General features: G+C 41.6%; 1 protein-coding gene across 1 annotated transcript in view; it reads left to right on the top strand.

The window, feature by feature from the left end:
- LOC121008435 (RING finger protein 112-like) overlaps positions 1 to 18,306 on the top strand; it is a 112,141-nt gene that overhangs the window by 21,370 nt on the left and 72,465 nt on the right. The window contains exons 3-6 of the mRNA XM_040440981.1: positions 868 to 1,139; positions 7,778 to 7,975; positions 8,078 to 8,224; positions 15,191 to 15,295. Coding sequence (XP_040296915.1) covers positions 879 to 1,139; positions 7,778 to 7,975; positions 8,078 to 8,224; positions 15,191 to 15,295 — 711 coding nt within the window. The 5' untranslated portion in view covers positions 868 to 878. The remainder of the gene's footprint in view (positions 1 to 867; positions 1,140 to 7,777; positions 7,976 to 8,077; positions 8,225 to 15,190; positions 15,296 to 18,306) is intronic.

Below are 18,306 nucleotides of genomic sequence, written 5' to 3'. Positions count from 1 at the left end.
AATACACGATAAAAAGGGCTGTAATTTTCTCACTTCAGCACACAGCGGCTAATAAGCCTTTTATTCCCATTAATAAAAGCAAAAAAATGCTTTAGAACATATAACTGCACCGCACAAGGGCAAATAAGACGTAGAAATATTTCCTTGTAATAAACCCTGTTAATGCCGGTATCACACAGCACTTACACCCCAATAACAAGAACGGTTTGCTAGAATTACAGAGCTGTATACTGGCAATGTGGATCCGCTGTCAGTGCAGCAAGGTGTAATAGGATTGTTCCTGTTCCCCAGGCTGTAACCTCCCGACTGAACCCTGTTCTACAGAAATGCTGTGGAATGATTCCTCCCTGTCCTTTCCCTGAACTTGTAAATAGTTTTTTCAGCACAATGAAGTCTTTCCTCGCACTGTCCCTAGCGCCTGCTGACGTCTCTCTCCTTGCACTAAGTACACTGGAAAATGGCTGAATCCAAGATGGCTACCGCTATTTATAGGGCTCTGACATCACAGGGCTGGCTGACTGCTGATTGGCTGCATGCATGGCATTATGGGTGATCCTGCATTCCCAGAGTTCCTTGCTCCATGTCCTCACACGTGCAGCAGCCATTTTAGTAAAAAAAATGTGATTCTTTACCACGAAGCGTGAGGAAATTCGGATTCTTTGCAAATCAAATTTTTCCTGAAATTCGGATCAAATTCCACTTCGTCAACTTCGATTTGCTTATCTCTAGTTGTTTTTGTTATGGAGGTCCTGTGGTTGATTGTGTTATAGTGGTTCTGTGGTTGATGTTGTCATGAGGGTCCATTGACTGTTATTGGGGTCTTATTATTAGCTGTGTTTTCTATAAGTAGATCCTTATTTCCCCCAGACAGCCCTGCCATGCTTCCTCAAAGAAGAGCTGCTCCTCTCCAGAGACTGGAGGAAGACCTCATGTGCTCCGTGTGCTATGGGCAGATTACCGATCCTACGTCTCTCATATGTGGACATACATTTTGCAATAACTGCCTCAGGTTAATCGGGGAGAACTCAGCACAATTACAATGTCCAGAATGCAGAAGACCTTGTCCTAGAGATCAGCTCATACCTGTGTACAGACTCCGAAGCCTGGCCTCCAACGTGCAAGAATTATCCTTCGCACAGGTAACAGATGCTGGGACATGACATGGGGCAAAGTGAGGAGAACTAGACAAACAGGGGGCTGCAAAGAAAATGGCAGGTCTGAGGGAGATGTGTGTGTAGTACCCCGGAGGGGTCAATTCTCATTTAGTGCCTTAATATGGTTATCAACTGTGTTTACATGTGCTGTGCCGGGTTTTTCAGCAGATGACATATGTTCTGGTGGATTCCTTTAGAAGAAATGGAACTGACCATTAAATTCTGCCCCCTTTTGGCAGAAGTGGGTTTTCCCATTTCCCATAAAAGGAGAGGTTGTTCAGGAAGTTAGAGGAGTTGTGTCCAGAGAGAACAGACAAGGTGCAGTAACAGATGCTTTTTCCCTTCCTGCTGCAGAAGTTATGGGAAAGCAGCTCGTAAAGCAGCAGTCCACTCTTCATAGTAAAAGGACTTTGTGTCTTAGAGGCGGACACCAGGTGCAGGACACCCCACTCTGAAACAGTAAACAATACTCAAAGCTAAAGATAGCATTACAGATTGAACAGTCAGGGCCAACTGCCAGAACCGTGTATACTGCTGGAACCAAGACAGAGAAATATCTAGTACCAACTAAAAAGGTAGCTCTGAACCCGCGCTGATAAAGATCGTGTAGTCCGCTAAATGTATTTATTAGTCTCTCGCAAGACTGAGCTGTAGCTGGTGAGAGTAGAGAGGGGAATGTAAATTAAATTACAATAAGTGCCTCAAAAGTGCGCAAGAAGGGCAATAATATATCACATTCAATCAGTACTTGCCTCAATGATAATATGGGGGCGATTCAAACCAAGCCGGGTTGTATCTGCTTTCCCGCTCCCTCCGCAAGTGGTCCACTATTGTTACCAACGCGTTTCGAAATCCACAGATTTCTTCCTCAGGGATGACTGTGGATCTAGTTGTCCTGGTTTAAGTACCAGTTCGTCTCCATGGTGACCAGCCTGTTTATGCTCGAGGTCTAGTACTGCATTTATATTGAATTGCTCCATAGTCACTATGTTTCTATTCTATGTCTCCATACAGATATATTTCCCCACATATTCAAAAACCTCAATTTTTCATATTTCATATATATATATATATATATATATACAGTACAGACCAAAAGTTTGGACACACCTTCTCATTCAAAGAGTTTTCTTTATTTTCATGACTATGACGGCATCAAAACTATGAATTAACACATGTGGAATTATATACATAACAAACGAGTGTGAAACAACTGAAAATATGTCATATTCTAGGTTCTTCAAAGTAGCCGCCTTTTGCTTTGATTACTGCTTTGCACACTCTTGGCATTATATTCATGAGCTTCAAGAGGTAGTCCCCTGAAATGGTCTTCCAACAGTCTTGAAGGAGTTCCCAGAGATGCTTAGCACTTGTTGGCCCTTTTGCCTTCACTCTGCGGTCCAGCTCACCCCAAACCATCTCGATTGGGTTCAGGTCCGGTGACTGTGGAGGCCAGGTCATCTGGCGCAGCACCCCATCACTCTCCTTCATGGTCAAATAGCCCTTACTTTCAAAGTTTTCCCAATTTTTTCGGCTGACTGACTGACCTTCATTTCTTAAAGTAATGATGGCCACTCGTTTTTCTTTACTTAGTTGCTTTTTTCTTGCCATAATACAAATTCTAACAGTCTATTCAGTAGGACTATCAGCTGTGTATCCACCTGACTTCTCCTCAACGCAACTGATGGTCCCAACCCCATTTATAAGGCAAGAAATCCCACTTATTAAACCTGACAGGGCACACCTGTGAAGTGAAAACCCTTTCAGGGGACTACCTCTTGAAGCTAATCAAGAGAATGCCAAGAGTGTGCAAAGCAGTAATCAAAGCAAAAGGTGGCTACTTTGAAGAACCTAGAATATGACATATTTTCAGTTGTTTCACACTTGTTTGTTATGTATATAATTCCACATGTGTTAATTCATAGTTTTGATGCCTTCAGTGTGAATCTACAATTTTCATAGTCATGAAAATAAAGAAAACTCTTTGAATGAGAAGGTGTGTCCAAACTTTTGGTCTGTACTATATATATATATATATATATATATATATACACATATGTATACTGTCCTATTATAAGAAAGCAAATAGCTCAATCTCCTGATTTAACCCTAGAGGTGCCAGGCTGTTTAAATTATATATATCCACTTTCATTTTTCGACATTAATCAGATATAATCACCACCTCTTGGGTCGGGTTTTATTTGTTATAGTCCCCCAAATACAGAGCCCAAAAATTTCCCCCCATGTTTGTCTCTATAATGCCGCGAAAGTGGATGTCCCTCTAATTTTTTACATATATTCCTTATATTTTCGCCGATTCTAGTTTGCAATGGTCGTTTGGTTCTACCAACATAAATCTTTTCACACGGGCATTTTTTATAATATATCAATCCTTTTGAATGACAGGTGAGGTGATTTTTTATTTTATAGGTATTTTCACCACTCTTAAGTTCCTTAATTGGATTTCTACAATGCAGTAAACTACATGCCTTACACATTTTACACGGAAAAAAAAACAGTCTGCGTTTGTTGAACGATTGGGCCCTGATTATTCTTTCTCATTATATTAGTTTTGATCGAGGGAGCTACTAGAGCCCCCAGGTTGTTGGTCCTTTTGAAGATGAACTTGGGGTATTTTGATAATTTTTCCCCTATAACTTTATCCTGTTTCAGGATGTCCCAATGGCGTCTAATAATTCTTTTAAAGAGGGATTCTTTTTCATTATACTGTGTGACTATGGGGACTTTAATTTCATCCTCATTATTTTTTTTATTTTTACTATTTTACTCATATTTTCCTTCACCTTTTTCCTTACGAGTGTTGTTCTCTCTATTTGTCTAACGTCTTGTTTTATTTTTTCCAACACTTTTATTTGATAACCCTTCTCTTCAAATCGGTTATGTAGGTCCATTGCTTCTTTATCGAATTGCTCCACTGTTGCTCAAGTTCTCCTTAAAGGGTTTCTATCACTTCATATGACATAATTAGCTGGCAGACACTAGCGATCTGCTAGTGTCTGCTCTGGCCAACCATCCTACTATAATCACTTGTGGGGCAACGGTTTTGCTAAAAAACTAACTTTTATAAATATGCTAATGAGCCTCTAGGTGCTATGTGGGCGTCATTAGCACCTAGAGGCTCCGTCTACCTTCATACACAGCGGCCGCCCAGCACGTCCCTCCAGCCCGCCCATGTCCTCCTCCGTGTGACGCAGCGGCCGAATTCTCGCGCATGCGCCGTGTGCGGCTGTATTCGGCGCATTAGAGATGTCTGAGCTCGGAGCGGTCAGACATTCAATGCGCATGCGCGGCTGTATTCGGCGCATGCGCATTGAATGTCTGACCGCTCCGAGCTCAGACATCTCTAATGCGCTAAATACAGCCGCGCATGGCGCATGCGCGAGAATTCGGCCGCTGCGTCACACGGAGGAGGACATGGGCGGGCTGGAGGGACGTGCTGGGCGGCCGCTGTGTATGAAGGTAGACGGAGCCTCTAGGTGCTAATGACGCCCACATAGCACCTAGAGGCTCATTAGCATATTTATAAAAGTTAGTTTTTTAGCAAAACCGCTGCCCCACAAGTGATTATAGTAGGATGGTTGGCCAGAGCAGACACTAGCAGATCGCTAGTGTCTGCCAGCTAATTATGTCATATGAAGTGATAGAAACCCTTTAATCTAATATACTGGCTTTGAGGGATATTATTGAGCCATATTGGTAAATAGCAACTCTCTAGCGGGATGGAGCTATTGCTACCCATGGGTTTTGAATATGTGTGGGTGAATAATTGATTGTTCTGGATTGTTATAGTAAGATCCAAAAAATAATTTTTTTCCTTGCTATAATTGGATATGAATTGCAAATAAAAGTAATTTTTATTTATTTTGGATAAAAATTCCTGGAGTGAATTTTCACCTCCCTTCCATATAAAAACAATATCATCAATAAACCTGCGCCATAGGACCCAACCCGCGCGGAGCACGTCTTCCGGGTAGATGGTGAAATCCTCCCACCTCCCCATATAGAGATTGGCGAAACTCGGCGTGAATCCGGTCCCCATAGCGATCCCCCAGGTCTGCAAATAAAATAGTCTTCAAATGTAAAAAAAATATGGTTTAAAATAAACATAATACATTCCCCTATGAACTCAACCTGTTCCGGAGGTAGTTCTTTCTCTTTTAAAAAAAAAAATACTCAGTAGCCTCCCTACCTTTATTGTTTTCAATTCCCGTGTAGAGAGATGTAACATCCAGTGTAGAGAGATGTAACATCCAGTGTAGAGAGATGTAACATCCAGTGTAGAGAGATGTAACATCCAGTGTAGAGAGATGTAACATCCAGTGTTGAGAGATGTAACATCCAGTGTAGAGAGATGTAACATCCAGTGTAGAGAGATGTAACATCCAGTGTAGAGAGATGTAACATCCAGTGTAGAGAGATGTAACATCCAGTGTAGAGAGATGTAACATCCAGTGTAGAGAGATGTAACATCCAGTGTTGAGAGATGTAACATCCAGTGTAGAGAGATGTAACATCCCGTGTAGAGAGATGTAACATCCCGTGTAGAGAGATGTAACATCCAGTGTAGAGAGATGTAACATCCAGTGTAGAGAGATGTAACATCCAGTGTAGAGAGATGTAACATCCAGTGTAGAGAGATGTAACATCCAGTGTAGAGAGATGTAACATCCAGTGTAGAGAGATGTAACATCCAGTGTTGAGAGATGTAACATCCAGTGTAGAGAGATGTAACATCCCGTGTAGAGAGATGTAACATCCCGTGTAGAGAGATGTAACTTCCAGTGTAGAGAGATGTACCATCCAGTGTAGAGAGATGTACCATCCAGTGTAGAGAGATGTACCATCCAGTGTAGAGAGATGTAACATCCAGTGTAGAGAGATGTAACATCCAGTGTAGAGAGATGTAACATCCAGTGTAGAGAGATGTAACATCCATGTGTAGAGAGATGTAACATCCCGGGTACCTAAAATATAGTTTGGTTCCCAATGTATGTTTTCCAACAGTTGTAGAATGTGTTGGGTGTCCTTCAGGTAGGCCGGAAGCTTTTGGAGACAAACATGGGGGAAAATGTAGGTCTTTGAATATGTGGGGATATATATCTGTATGGAGAATATAGAAACATAGTGACTATGGAGCAATTCAATATAAATGCAGTACTAGACCTCGAGACGAACTGGTACTTAAACCAGGACAACTAGATCCACAGTTACCCCTGAGGAAGAAATCCATGGAGGCATCCGTATTCTGCAGTGTGTGACATCACACCGAAGACTCGTCTCCCTGGAAATCCAACAACGCGGCTTTCTCCCACGTGTGCGAGCGGCCGGCCGGCACCGCACATGTGAGTTGTAGGAAGCTGAAGACATATCGCGGCAGCCGGGAAGTCACTTGTGGAGGTAGCGGGAAGCAGATACAACCCGGCTTGGTTTGAATCGCCCCCATATTATCAAGGCAAGTACTGATTGAATGTGATATATTATTGCCCTTCTTGCGCACTTTTGAGGCACTTATTGTAATTTAATTTACATTCCCCTCTCTACTCTCACCAGCTACAGCTCAATCTTGTGAGAGACTAATAAATACATTTAGCGGACTACACGATCTTTATCAGCGCGGATTCCGAGCTACCTTTTTAGTTTGTAAACACTAATACCAGGACTTAGGCAATAACCCGCGTAGAACCCAGCAGCGACATCATTATAATTAGAGCTATTTATAACAACATTGGCTCTTGGCGGCAGCGCGGGTATTCCATCCTTGATTGTAATATCAAGTACCGTTCTGTTACTGCAAGTCTATTCAAAGTAAAGAAAAGTTAAACTTCACAAAATCTGTACTTCATTTTGTTCCTTGCTCCAACTCAATCTCTGCAACAGAGGTGTGGTCTCCATGGATCAGACTGAGGTCTGGAGAATTTGGAGACAAATTGATCTGTTTGTCATGTTCCTCATTCCTGGACAGCTTCTGCAATATGGCCAGGGCATAAGCGAAAGGACTGGCCATAGACCTCACAGGGAAATTTCCCGGTGGGCCGATGCCCAGGAGGCCCTTCTCTTGGCTAGCAAGTGAATGTTTTTGGGGATGTATTTTCAGCTTCTGGCAGTATTTTGTGATGGACTGTGGTATCTGGCTAATGACCTCCTAAATATGGAGTCATTGCCCAGACAAGAGCTGCCTCGTCCGGAATCTCTCACTGTTGTGGATGCCCTGGGATGATAATTCCTGTCCCTAGGGGTAGATTGTAATTAAATTAGTGTTCCAACGCGTTTCATCAATAACATTATGCCCCAGAATCATCAAGGGACATGCGGCTATGGTGTGTCTGCCTCAATGGGGGGACACACCCAGAGGAGAGGACAGAGTGGTAAGGTAAATTCCAGCACATTAGACGGTCAAGGGATAAATGTCAGGTTCCGAACATCTAACCTAGGGGGAATCAGTAGATATGTTCCTCCAAACAGTAGAGAGAGCAAATGGTCAGCTCACTACTACGCTGGTACCTTGAGTGTCGCTAAGTGGCAACAGTTCAACTGTTAGGAGCATGTGAGGCTTTCCTGTTGTGTTCTGCGGATGGCCTATGTATGAATGCTTCATCTTCTAGGAGGTTCCTGGTTCTCCCCGTCAGCTCGTATACCAAGATAGAGATGGTGAGCTGCAGCTGAACCCTGCGGTGGTACAGAGATGTTTTATGGACAAACAGATTGAGGACTACTCCCTGTGTCTTCTCTCTGTGATTGGAGAAAAAAGATGTGGAAAATCCTTCTTAATGAATTATATCCTGAGAGCCCTGTACAACCTGGTAAGAGGAGCGCAGTACATCACCATCAATATGTGTAATCCCAGGTCACCATAGCAGAAACCTGCCCTTGACATGTGTAATGCTTCCTTCTCACCTCTGTAGGAGAACGGAGCAGCAATAGGGCCAGCCATTGTAGAGGAAGAACATACCTCACTTATGGGATTCCAGTGTGAAAATGGAGCTGACACCGTAACCAAGGGAATATGGATATGGGACCGACCATTTATACTGGAGAGAGATGCCGAAAAGGTGAGAGAATAAACAAAGTGCAGAACATCTATCAGTTAAAAATGCTAATCTAGCCAGCTTTTTAAAGCATCTTTATTATAGATTCCCCACCATTTTTGCTTCTGCAGAGTGTGTGTAAGCCCTTCACCTATCTGCTAGTGCTGCTGGAGCTGACTCACATCCATGAGAACTCTGCTCCTGTTTCTGATGGCTCTCTCTGCACTCCCCCTCCCTTCTCTCAGTGTCCAACATAGTAGCGGGGAGGCGGAGGAGTTTGATCAGAGAATGAATAGGTGAAGAGGATCTTAGGAAGGCAGTTCACACAGGTTGTAGATAGGCAGGATCACACACAGGACATTTTTCAGGTGAGAATTACAAGCAGACCAAAAAAAGCCTCAAAAAATAATGTATCTTGGCCTGCCCCAATCAGAGAAACCTACACATAAACCCCGTAACAGGGAAAGCAAAAGGCAAAAGAATAAAGCAATATAATTTTTTTTTTATTACAATATAAGTAAATAAGTGTATATAAACTAATAGTGATGTGGACAAAACATCAAATTATGGAACAATCGCCACAAACGCTGCACTGAGTATGGAACCCTCCACATAAAGGGTAAATAACACAAGGGTTAACAAACCTATAACAGTCCATATAGTAATCCAAATGCTGGGGTAAAGAGTCTACATAATAAACCTAACAATTCAGTGGGAATGAAGTTATATCCCTACTCAAAAAATCCCCTCAATCCCCAGTCACTGTAGGACCCAAAGAGGGGAGGGGGAAACCCCAGTGGATATAAAAAAATACATAAAGATAACTAAACTGTGGACATGTTGAAGGAGCGTGAAGCAGAAGGTCCAAAACACACCTCGACACACGTTTCGCCTAAGCTTCATCAGAAGTTTGAATATTAACAGTCTAGACTCGAGTATAAAAAAGGGGGTTGCATCAATTTGCTGTCAGGTTTACGGTCACCTGCACAGGGACATGTGAATGTAATCCAGTATTCGGCTCATGGCCGGTGTCAGTTCAGTTTAGGCGTATTTCTGTTTGATAAATTACCCCCCTAGTGTGTATCAGTACAAGTGAGAGAAGATCTTTCATGAGCTGCAAAAGAAGAAATCAGTCCAGGAATGAAGCTGTGCTGATACACGAGAGCTAGTGCAGGCAGCAGCATCCTGGACACACAGACTTCACATCCAAACTAGGAACAGGAAATCTCATAGGGTCTGGAAATGAATGAGGATTAGGATATTGCAACCTGAACCTTAGAGCAACTTAATTTTACTCAAGAAAATAACTAACATAAGTAAAAATGTTTTTCCAGATCAAAGCTGCACATAGCCTTTATGTAGGGAGGAAATATGAAGGAGGTAAATGATATGACTACAGTAGAAATGAGTGAATTTCTTGAAATTTGTCTTACATCCAATTCTGATAAATCAGTCAAAAGATTTTATTCAGAAAAATTCAAAAGTGCTCCAGTTGGCCTGGAAATTGATATATGACACTCTCAGGTCTCCTAGGACTCTATTTTTCTGCTAATTTTTGCAACACAATGACAGCAATATCAAATAATGACACTGACATACAGTGGGATGCGAAAGTTTGGGCAACCTTGTTAATCGTCATGATTTTCCTGTATAAATCGTTGGTTGTTACTATAAAAAATGTCAGTTAAATATATCATATAGGAGACACACACAGTGATATTTGAGAAGTGAAATGAAGTTTATTGGATTTACAGAAAGTGTGCTATAATTGTTTATACAGAATTAGGCAGGTGCACACATTTGGACACTGTTGTCATTTTATTGATTCCAAAACCTTTAGAACTAATTATTGGAACTCAGATTGGCTTGGTAAGCTCAGTGACCCCTGACCTACGTACACAGGTGAATCCAATTATGAGAAAGAGTATTTAAGGGGGTCAATTGTAAGTTTCCCTCCTCTTTAAATTTTCTCTGAAGAGTAGCAACATGGGGGTCTCAAAACAACTCTCTAATGACCTGAAGACAAAGACTGTTCACCATCATGGTTTAGGGGAAGGATACAGAAAGCTGTCTCAGAGATTTCAGCTTCTGTTTCCACAGTTAGGAACATATTGAGGAGATGGAAGACCACAGGCTCAGTTCAAGTTAAGGCTCGAAGTGGCAGACCAAGAAAAACCTCAGATAGACAGAAGCGACGAATGGTGAGAACAGTCCGAGTCAACCCACAGACCAGCACCAAAGACCTACAACATCATCTTGCTGCAGATGGAGTCACTGTGCATCGTTCAACCATTCGGCGCACTTTACACAAGGAGATGCCGTATGCGAGAGCGATGCAGAGGAAGCCTTTTCTCCGCTTGAGGTGGGCTAAAGCACATTTGGACAAGCCAGCTTCATTGTGGAATAAGGTGCTGTGGACTGAGGAAACTAAAATTCAGTTATTTGGCCATAACAAGGGGCGTTATGCATGGAGGAAAAAGAACACAGCATTCCAAGAAAAACACCTGCTACCTACAGTAAAGTATGGTGGTGGTTCCATCATGCTGTGGGGCTGTGTGGCCAGTGCAGGGACTGGGAATCTGGTCAAAGTTGAGGGACGCATGGATTCCACTCAGTATCAGCAGATTCTGGAGACCAATGTCCAGGAATCAGTGACAAAGCTGAAGCTGCGCCGGGGCTGGATCTTTCAACAAGACAACGACCCTAAACACTGCTCAAAATCCACTAAGGCATTTATGCAGAGGAACAAGTACAACGTTCTGGAATGGCCATCTCAGTCCCCAGACCTGAATATAAAGAGAGCTGTCCATGCTTGGAAGCCATCAAACCTGAATGAACTAAAGAGGTTTTGTAAAGAGGAATGGTCCAAAATCCCTTCAACCAGAATCCAGACTCTCATTGGAACCTACAGGAAGCGTTTAGAGGCTGTAATTTCTATAAAAGGAGGATCTACTAAATATTGATTTCATTTCTTTTTTGTGGTGCCCAAATTTATGCCCCTGCCTAATTTTGTTTAAACAATTATAGCAGACTTTCTGTAAATCCAATAAACTTCATTTCACTTCTCAAATATCACTGTGTGTGTCTCCTATATGATATATTTAACTGACATTTTTTTTTATCGTAACAACCAACGATTTATACAGGAAAATCATGACGATTAACAAGGTTGCCCAAACTTTCGCATCCCACTGTATATAGCTATGAGTAAAGGCATGTTTGACGGTGTTAATGTTGTGTCGGACTTGTCATACTTTTTATTAAAATAAAATAAAAATATCCCAAAAATTGTCCTTATTGGGGGCAGATGCCTGCCGGTGATGCAGTAGAATCTGCTTATTTTACACTTATTAACTGTAGAGGTTTTGCAATAGGTTTTATAGAAACAAAAGGTGCATTTGCACAAAGACTTTGGCAACATATACACTAAAATATACAGTAAAATATACAGTAAAATACGCTTATTATACATTTATTAACTCTAGAAAATGTCCATTGGGGAAAAAAGGCACATTTGCACAGTGTTCGATACAACTATGATGCTTAAAATATCAGTAGCCAGTAGACTTAGGTTTTTATATTATTTAGACTGTCTCTTTAACCCCTTCACTAGCGATACACTTTTCACCTTAAATCCCAGGCCTATTTTTGTGGTAATAACTTTGGAACGTTTTTGCTTATCCAAGCCATTCTGAGATTTCTTTCTCATCACACATTATACTTCATGACAGTGATAAATTTGAGTCAAAATATTTCATTTTTATCTATAAAAAAATACCAAATTCACCAAAAATTTTGAAAAACTCTCAATTTTCTAAATTTCTATTTCTCTGTTTTTAAAACAGATAGTGATACCTCCTAAAATAGTTATTACTTTACATTCCCCATATGTCTACTTCATGTTTGGATCATTTTGTAAATTACATTTTCTTTTTTTGGGACATTAGAAGGCTTAGAAGTTTAGAAGCAAATCTTGAAGTCACTAAAATTTTAGAAACTACACCCACAAGGTATTCAAAACTGATTTTACAAACTTTGTTAACTCTTTAAAGAATTAAAAGAAAATGTAGATTCAATTTCAGAATTTCACTTTTTTGGCAGATTTTCCATTTTAATCCATTTTGTCCACTAACAAAGCAAGGGTTAACAGACAAACAAAACAATATTTATTACCCTTATTCTGTAGTTTACAGAAACACCCCACATGTGGTAGTAAACTGCTGTACAGGCACATGGCAGGGCACAGAAGGAAAGGAACGCCATATGTTTTTTGAAAGGCAGATTTCACTAGGATAATTTTAAGCTGCCATGTCACATTTGAAGACCCCCTGATGCACCCCTAGTATAGAAACTCCAAAAAAGTGACCCATTTTGGAAACTACGGGATAAGGTGGCAGTTTTGTTGGTCCTATTTTAGTGTACATATGCTTTTTGGTTGCTCTATATTACACTTTTTGTGAGGCAAGCTAACAAAAAATAGCTGTTTTGGCAACGGTTTTATTTTTGTTATTTACAACGTTCATCTTACAGGTTAGATCATGTGGTATTTTTATAGAGCAGGTTGTTACGGTTGTGACAATACCAAATATGACTATGAAATATGACATTTTTTGGTTGTTTGTTTTAGTTTTACATTTTTTAATGCTTTTTTGACCCCCTTTTTATTTTTATTTTTTTTACAGTGTTTACCTAAGGGTTTAGGTCATGTGATATTTTTATACAGCAGGTTCGTACGGATGCGGCGATACCTAATATGTATAATTTTTTTATTTATTTAAGTTTTACACAATCATGTTTCAGTGTCTCCATATTCTGAGAGCCATAGTTTTTTATGTTTTAGATTGTCTTAGATGGAGTCTCATTTTTTGCAAGATGAGATTAATGTTTGATTGGTACTATTTTGGGGTGCGTATGACTTTTTGATCGCTTGGTATTACACTTTTTGAGATGTAAGGTGAAAAAAAAGGCTTTTTTGACACGTTTTTATTTAATTTTTTATGGTGTTCATCTGAGGTCCTATGATATTTTTATAGAGCAGATTGTTATGGACGTGGCGATACCTAATATGTATACTTTCTTTTATTTATTTAAGTTTTACACAATATCATTTTTGAAACAAAAAAAAAAAGTTTCAGTGTCTCCATAGTCTTAGAGCCTTATTTTTTTTATTTTCTGGGCGATTATCCTAGGTAGGGTGTCATTTTTTGTGGGATGAGGTGACAGTTTGATTGGTACTATTTTGGGGTGCGTATGACTTTTTGAGGATACTGCACGTGCCGCGGTCAGCTCTGGCAGCGGCATTGCAAGTGTTAATGTGCCGGCATTGGTGTTTTCACCGATGCCGGCACATACAGCTGGGGTCCGGCTATCTGTGACTGTCGGACCCCTGCAGCTGATCGGGTGGGCGCAGAGCATCGTAGCTGTACGGAGCTAGGATTTCTGTCCCAGTTTTCAGCGCCGTACATATACGGCGCTTATATCCTACGGGTTAAAAACTGGAATGCAGTGCAGCAGAGTCTGTATGACACGTGGTATACTAATGGACTCTTCCTGTCCCTAATAATAAAACCTGACTTTCTACCTTGTAGTTCAATCTACCTGGCTAAATCTACCTTTTTCTGATCCTCACACTGTCCCTGTGCAACCCTAAAATGGCTGGCTTGTGTTTGTAATTGCTGTGTCTGTGACTGACATGTGTCATCATCAGGGGTGCACCGAGCCTGTCTGCTGCCTGAGGCGAAAACTGAAATGGCGCCCACCCCCCCATGCAAATTTCTTAACCTAATCCCTTTACCACAATTAAAGCGCTCATTGCCCATGGCCCTTCTGCTGCCCCCCTCTTGCTCCTCTACCTGGTGCTGCCTGAGGCGATGGCCTCACCTGGCCTCATTGGTGGTGCACCCCTGCTCATCATATCAGTAACTGAGCTCAAATCTCTTTTTGGCACCTTACAGAGTCTAATAACATCTATATCCTCCCTCCTGATTGGCCCATAAGGCAAAGCATTAAGGGCACCCCCACCAGCCAGGTCCTCACCCAAGGTCATGGCATCCTCCTACATCCTCTACATTTTCACTACCCTGTTCCCCTTACTAGTCTTCTGAATTTGATATGTAAAGTGGCTGCCACCATTATGTCTGATTTGTCCAAATTAAATTGACAAAACATCAGCTTTGTTTGGAAGCAGAATTTTGGGGAAATTCACAATGAATTTGATTAATTTAGAATTGAAATGCTCGGCTCTAGACTCCAGTTTATTTGACTATTGATGCCAAAGATGAAGATTGAAATTCTTCATTTGTTGGAATTTATTGTTAGCAATAAAAGACCTGTCAGCCATGAAATATTCACCTGATACGAAGAAGCATGAAGAGAAGACCTTCAAATGTCATCATTCTTATGGATGAACACAGGTTCTTATCTAGAAGCTGCATCAGTAACTAGTGGGCCAGGAGAAGCATTGATACTCTTCAGATTTGGAGTTGCTGACATCTCTTTGAGAAGAATAATTGACCCCAGAGAGTGCAAACAATTGAGTTTTTAACAAGTGAAGTTTATAATTTATCCTGAACAACAAAGAACAAGTGCAAACAGCAAAAGATGGAGAAAACCACAGAGGTGGAACCAAGTAACCATTGGGAAGCATAAAACCTGGGTTGTGTAGTGTTTCACCCTACCCCTTGTGTCACTTTCTCCTTTCCTTGGTTCCCTTCTATTTGCTATTTTTGCTTCTCACTGTCCTTCCATCATCCACAGTGATCAGTAAATGCTCCTGACCTCTGGGAACTTGTGGGCTTGGTGCCTAATCATGCTATTATTCTGCAGTCAGAGGATAATAAGCTCATCTCTGTCCTTTGACTCTTCCTTCATGCCCCATGATAAATCTTAGTTGGTGCACTGGTGGACTTCTGGATAACCACACGCGATACCCCAACAATATGGCAATCTTACCTTTACTAGAACTATAACTGCAGTAATCTTCTTTTACAGATGGCCGTCTTTGTCCTGGACACAGAGGGATCATTAGATACTGAGAGGGACCCTGAGGCCAGCTATAAGTTATCAGCCTTATCCATGTTTCTCAGCTCCTATCTGGTACTGTCTACATTTTATACCTTTATCTTTGTTGTATAGGTCACTGGACATTCTGGATTTTCATTGTTTTCATTGCTGTAACTAATTTGCCTCATGGATGGTAATGGCACCTCTCCCACCCACCGATTACTATATGATCGATGATTCTTACCATGAGGAAGCCCCTGAAGAACCCAAATATCATGAATCTGATCATAGCCCACTGGAAATGTGTACACAGATCCTCAGTGGAGAAACTTTCCATACAGTCAGGTTCATAAATATTGGGACATGGACACAATTCTAACATTTATGGCTCTATACACCACCACAATGGATTTGAAATGAAACAAACAAGATGTGCTTTACCTGCAGACTGTCGGCTTTAATTTGAGGGTATTTACATCCAAATCAGGTGAACGGTGCAGGAATTACAGCAGTTTGCATATGTGCCTCCCACTTGTTAAGGGACCAAAAGTAATGGCTTCTCGGCTGTTCCATGGGCAGGTGTGTGTTATTCCCTCATTATCCCAATTACAATGAGCAGATAAAAGGTCAGAGGTCATTTCCAGTCTGCTATTTGCATTTGGAATCTGTTGCTGTCAACTCTCAAGATGAGATCCAAAGAGCTGTCACTATCAGTGAAGCAAGCCATCATTAGGCTGAAAAAATACAACAAACCCATCAGAGAGATAGCAAAAACATTAGGCCTCGCCAAAACAACTGTTTGGAACATTCTTAAAAAGAAGGAACGCATTGGTGAGCTCAGCAACACCAAAAGACCCGGAAGACCATGGAAAACAACTGTGGTGGATGACCGAAGAATTCTTTCCCTGGTGAAGAAAACACCCTTCACAACAGTTGGCCAGATCAAGAACACTCTCCAGGAGGTAGGTGTATGTGTGTCAAAGTCAACAATCAAGAGAAGACTTCACCAGAGTGAATACAGAGGGTTCACCACAAGATGTCAACCATTGGTGAGCCTCAAAAACAGGAAGGCCAGATTAGAGTTTTCCAAACGACATCTAAAAAAGCCTTCACAGTTCTGGAACAACATCCTAGGGACAGATGAGACCAAGAACAACTTGTACCAGAGTGATGGGAAGAGAAGAGTATGGAGAAGGAAAGGAACTGCTCATGATCCTAAGCATACCACCTCATCAGTGAAGCATGGTGGTGGTAGTGTCATGGTGTGGGCATGTATGGCTGCCAATGGAACTGGTTCTCTTATATTTATTGATGATGTGACTGCTGACAAAAGCAGCAGGATGAATTCTGAAGTGTTTCGGGCAATATTATCTGCTCATATTCAGCCGAATGCTTCAGAACTCATTGGACGGCGCTTCATAGTGCAGATGGACAATGACCCAAAGCATACTGCAAAAGCAACCAAAAAGTTTTTTAAGGGAAAGAAGTGGAATGTTCTGCAATGGCCAAGTCAATCACCGGACCTGAATCCGATTGAGCATGCATTTCACTTGCTGAAGACAAAACTGAAGGGAAAATGGCCTAAGGACACCAGGAACTGAAGACAGTTGCAGTAGAGGCCTGGCAGAGCATCACCAGGGATGAAACCCAGCGTCTGGTGATGTCTATGCGTTCCAGACTTCAGGCTGTAATTGACTGCAAAAGATTTGCAACCAAGTATTAAAAAGTGAAAGTTTGATTTATGATTATTGTTCTGTCCTATTACTTTTGATCCCTTAACAAGTGGAAGGCACATATGCAAACTGCTGTAATTCCTGCACCGTTCACCTGATTTGGATGTAAATACCCTCTGTGGCGAAACCAACCTCGCCACTGGGTTTCGGAGGGGCCTGGCTACCAGCGTCTTGCATCAGGATTATGGCCCATACTAACTTTAAAGGAGAAGACAGACCGGCCGCACAGCTTAAATCTGTCTTTGGAATTGTATTTTGTTATGTGAGGGTACCCAGATAGCAAATTTTATTGTATTCGTGTAGTCTGAGTGCATTCACCAAATAATATGCACTCAGACTTGAGCTATCTGGGGATATGTTAAATGTCTGTGTTTACTGTAAGGGTTGTGACATTGTATGTTTAAATGGTGATTTCTGTCCTGTTGTCCCCACATGTGTATTGGCGATTTCCCTTTGTCTTGAGAGATAATTGGATTACTCTTCGGGTGTCTCCAGGGCAGAGAGGAGGAAACCATGATGCATTGTGGGGATGTATTGTGTCTGTGTATCCTGAATTGCTGCATATCTGTCCTGTGTCACAGTCTTCCTTCTGGTCCCCTAGGGGCGTGTCCACCAGATGGGGACCTGCATAAATACGGGCAGGTAGCCCTCAATAAAGTGTTCCTGTTTTACCCTTTATCATGTTGAGGCTGATGTTTGGGTAACTGATCAACACTGGGGGATTGCTATACGCTGAAGATTTGCTATACTCCCCTGGCTTTACTACTAGCTCTTGTAAGAGCTGTTCCTGCTCTCTGGATGTAGGAGAGGTTCACCCACTGGAGCCTGGAGCCATGTCATAGGTCCAGGGTGGGTAGGAGACGGTGAGACCTCAACCAAGCTTCGGCGGTTCGTGGGGTCTGCAGTGCATACGGTGTCAAGTGGAGTGCTTGGAGATCTCGGGAAGCACTAGGAGCATCTATCAACGGAGGTACCCGGTCGGGGTGCTAGGAGATCCGTTACACTCTCAAATTAAAGCTGACAATCTGCAGGTAAAGCACATCTTGTTCATTTCATTTCAAATCCATTGTGGTGGTGTATAGAGCCAAAAATATTAGAATTGTGTCCATGTCCCAATATTTATGGACCTGACTGTAGTTCCGTGTATACTGCTTTGTAGTATAATTTAATGCCCAACCTACTGTACTATTATATTATAGTATATTATACTAGCTTCTCACGGGTATATTTCATCTATTTCATTTAACGTTTGTGTGTGTCATTAAAAGATTTAGACAGTATCCACTATAACAGTGACCTCCACAGCATCCCGCCCCCTTAACAGTGACCTCCACAGTAGCTGCCCCTTTATTTGTGACCTCCACAGTACCC

Source organism: Bufo bufo, chromosome 7, assembly GCF_905171765.1.
Source record: "Bufo bufo chromosome 7, aBufBuf1.1, whole genome shotgun sequence".
In the NCBI taxonomy this organism is placed as follows: domain Eukaryota; kingdom Metazoa; phylum Chordata; class Amphibia; order Anura; family Bufonidae; genus Bufo; species Bufo bufo.
The sequence above is the reverse complement of the archived record's forward strand: the minus strand, read 5'-3'. Positions and strand labels throughout refer to the sequence as shown.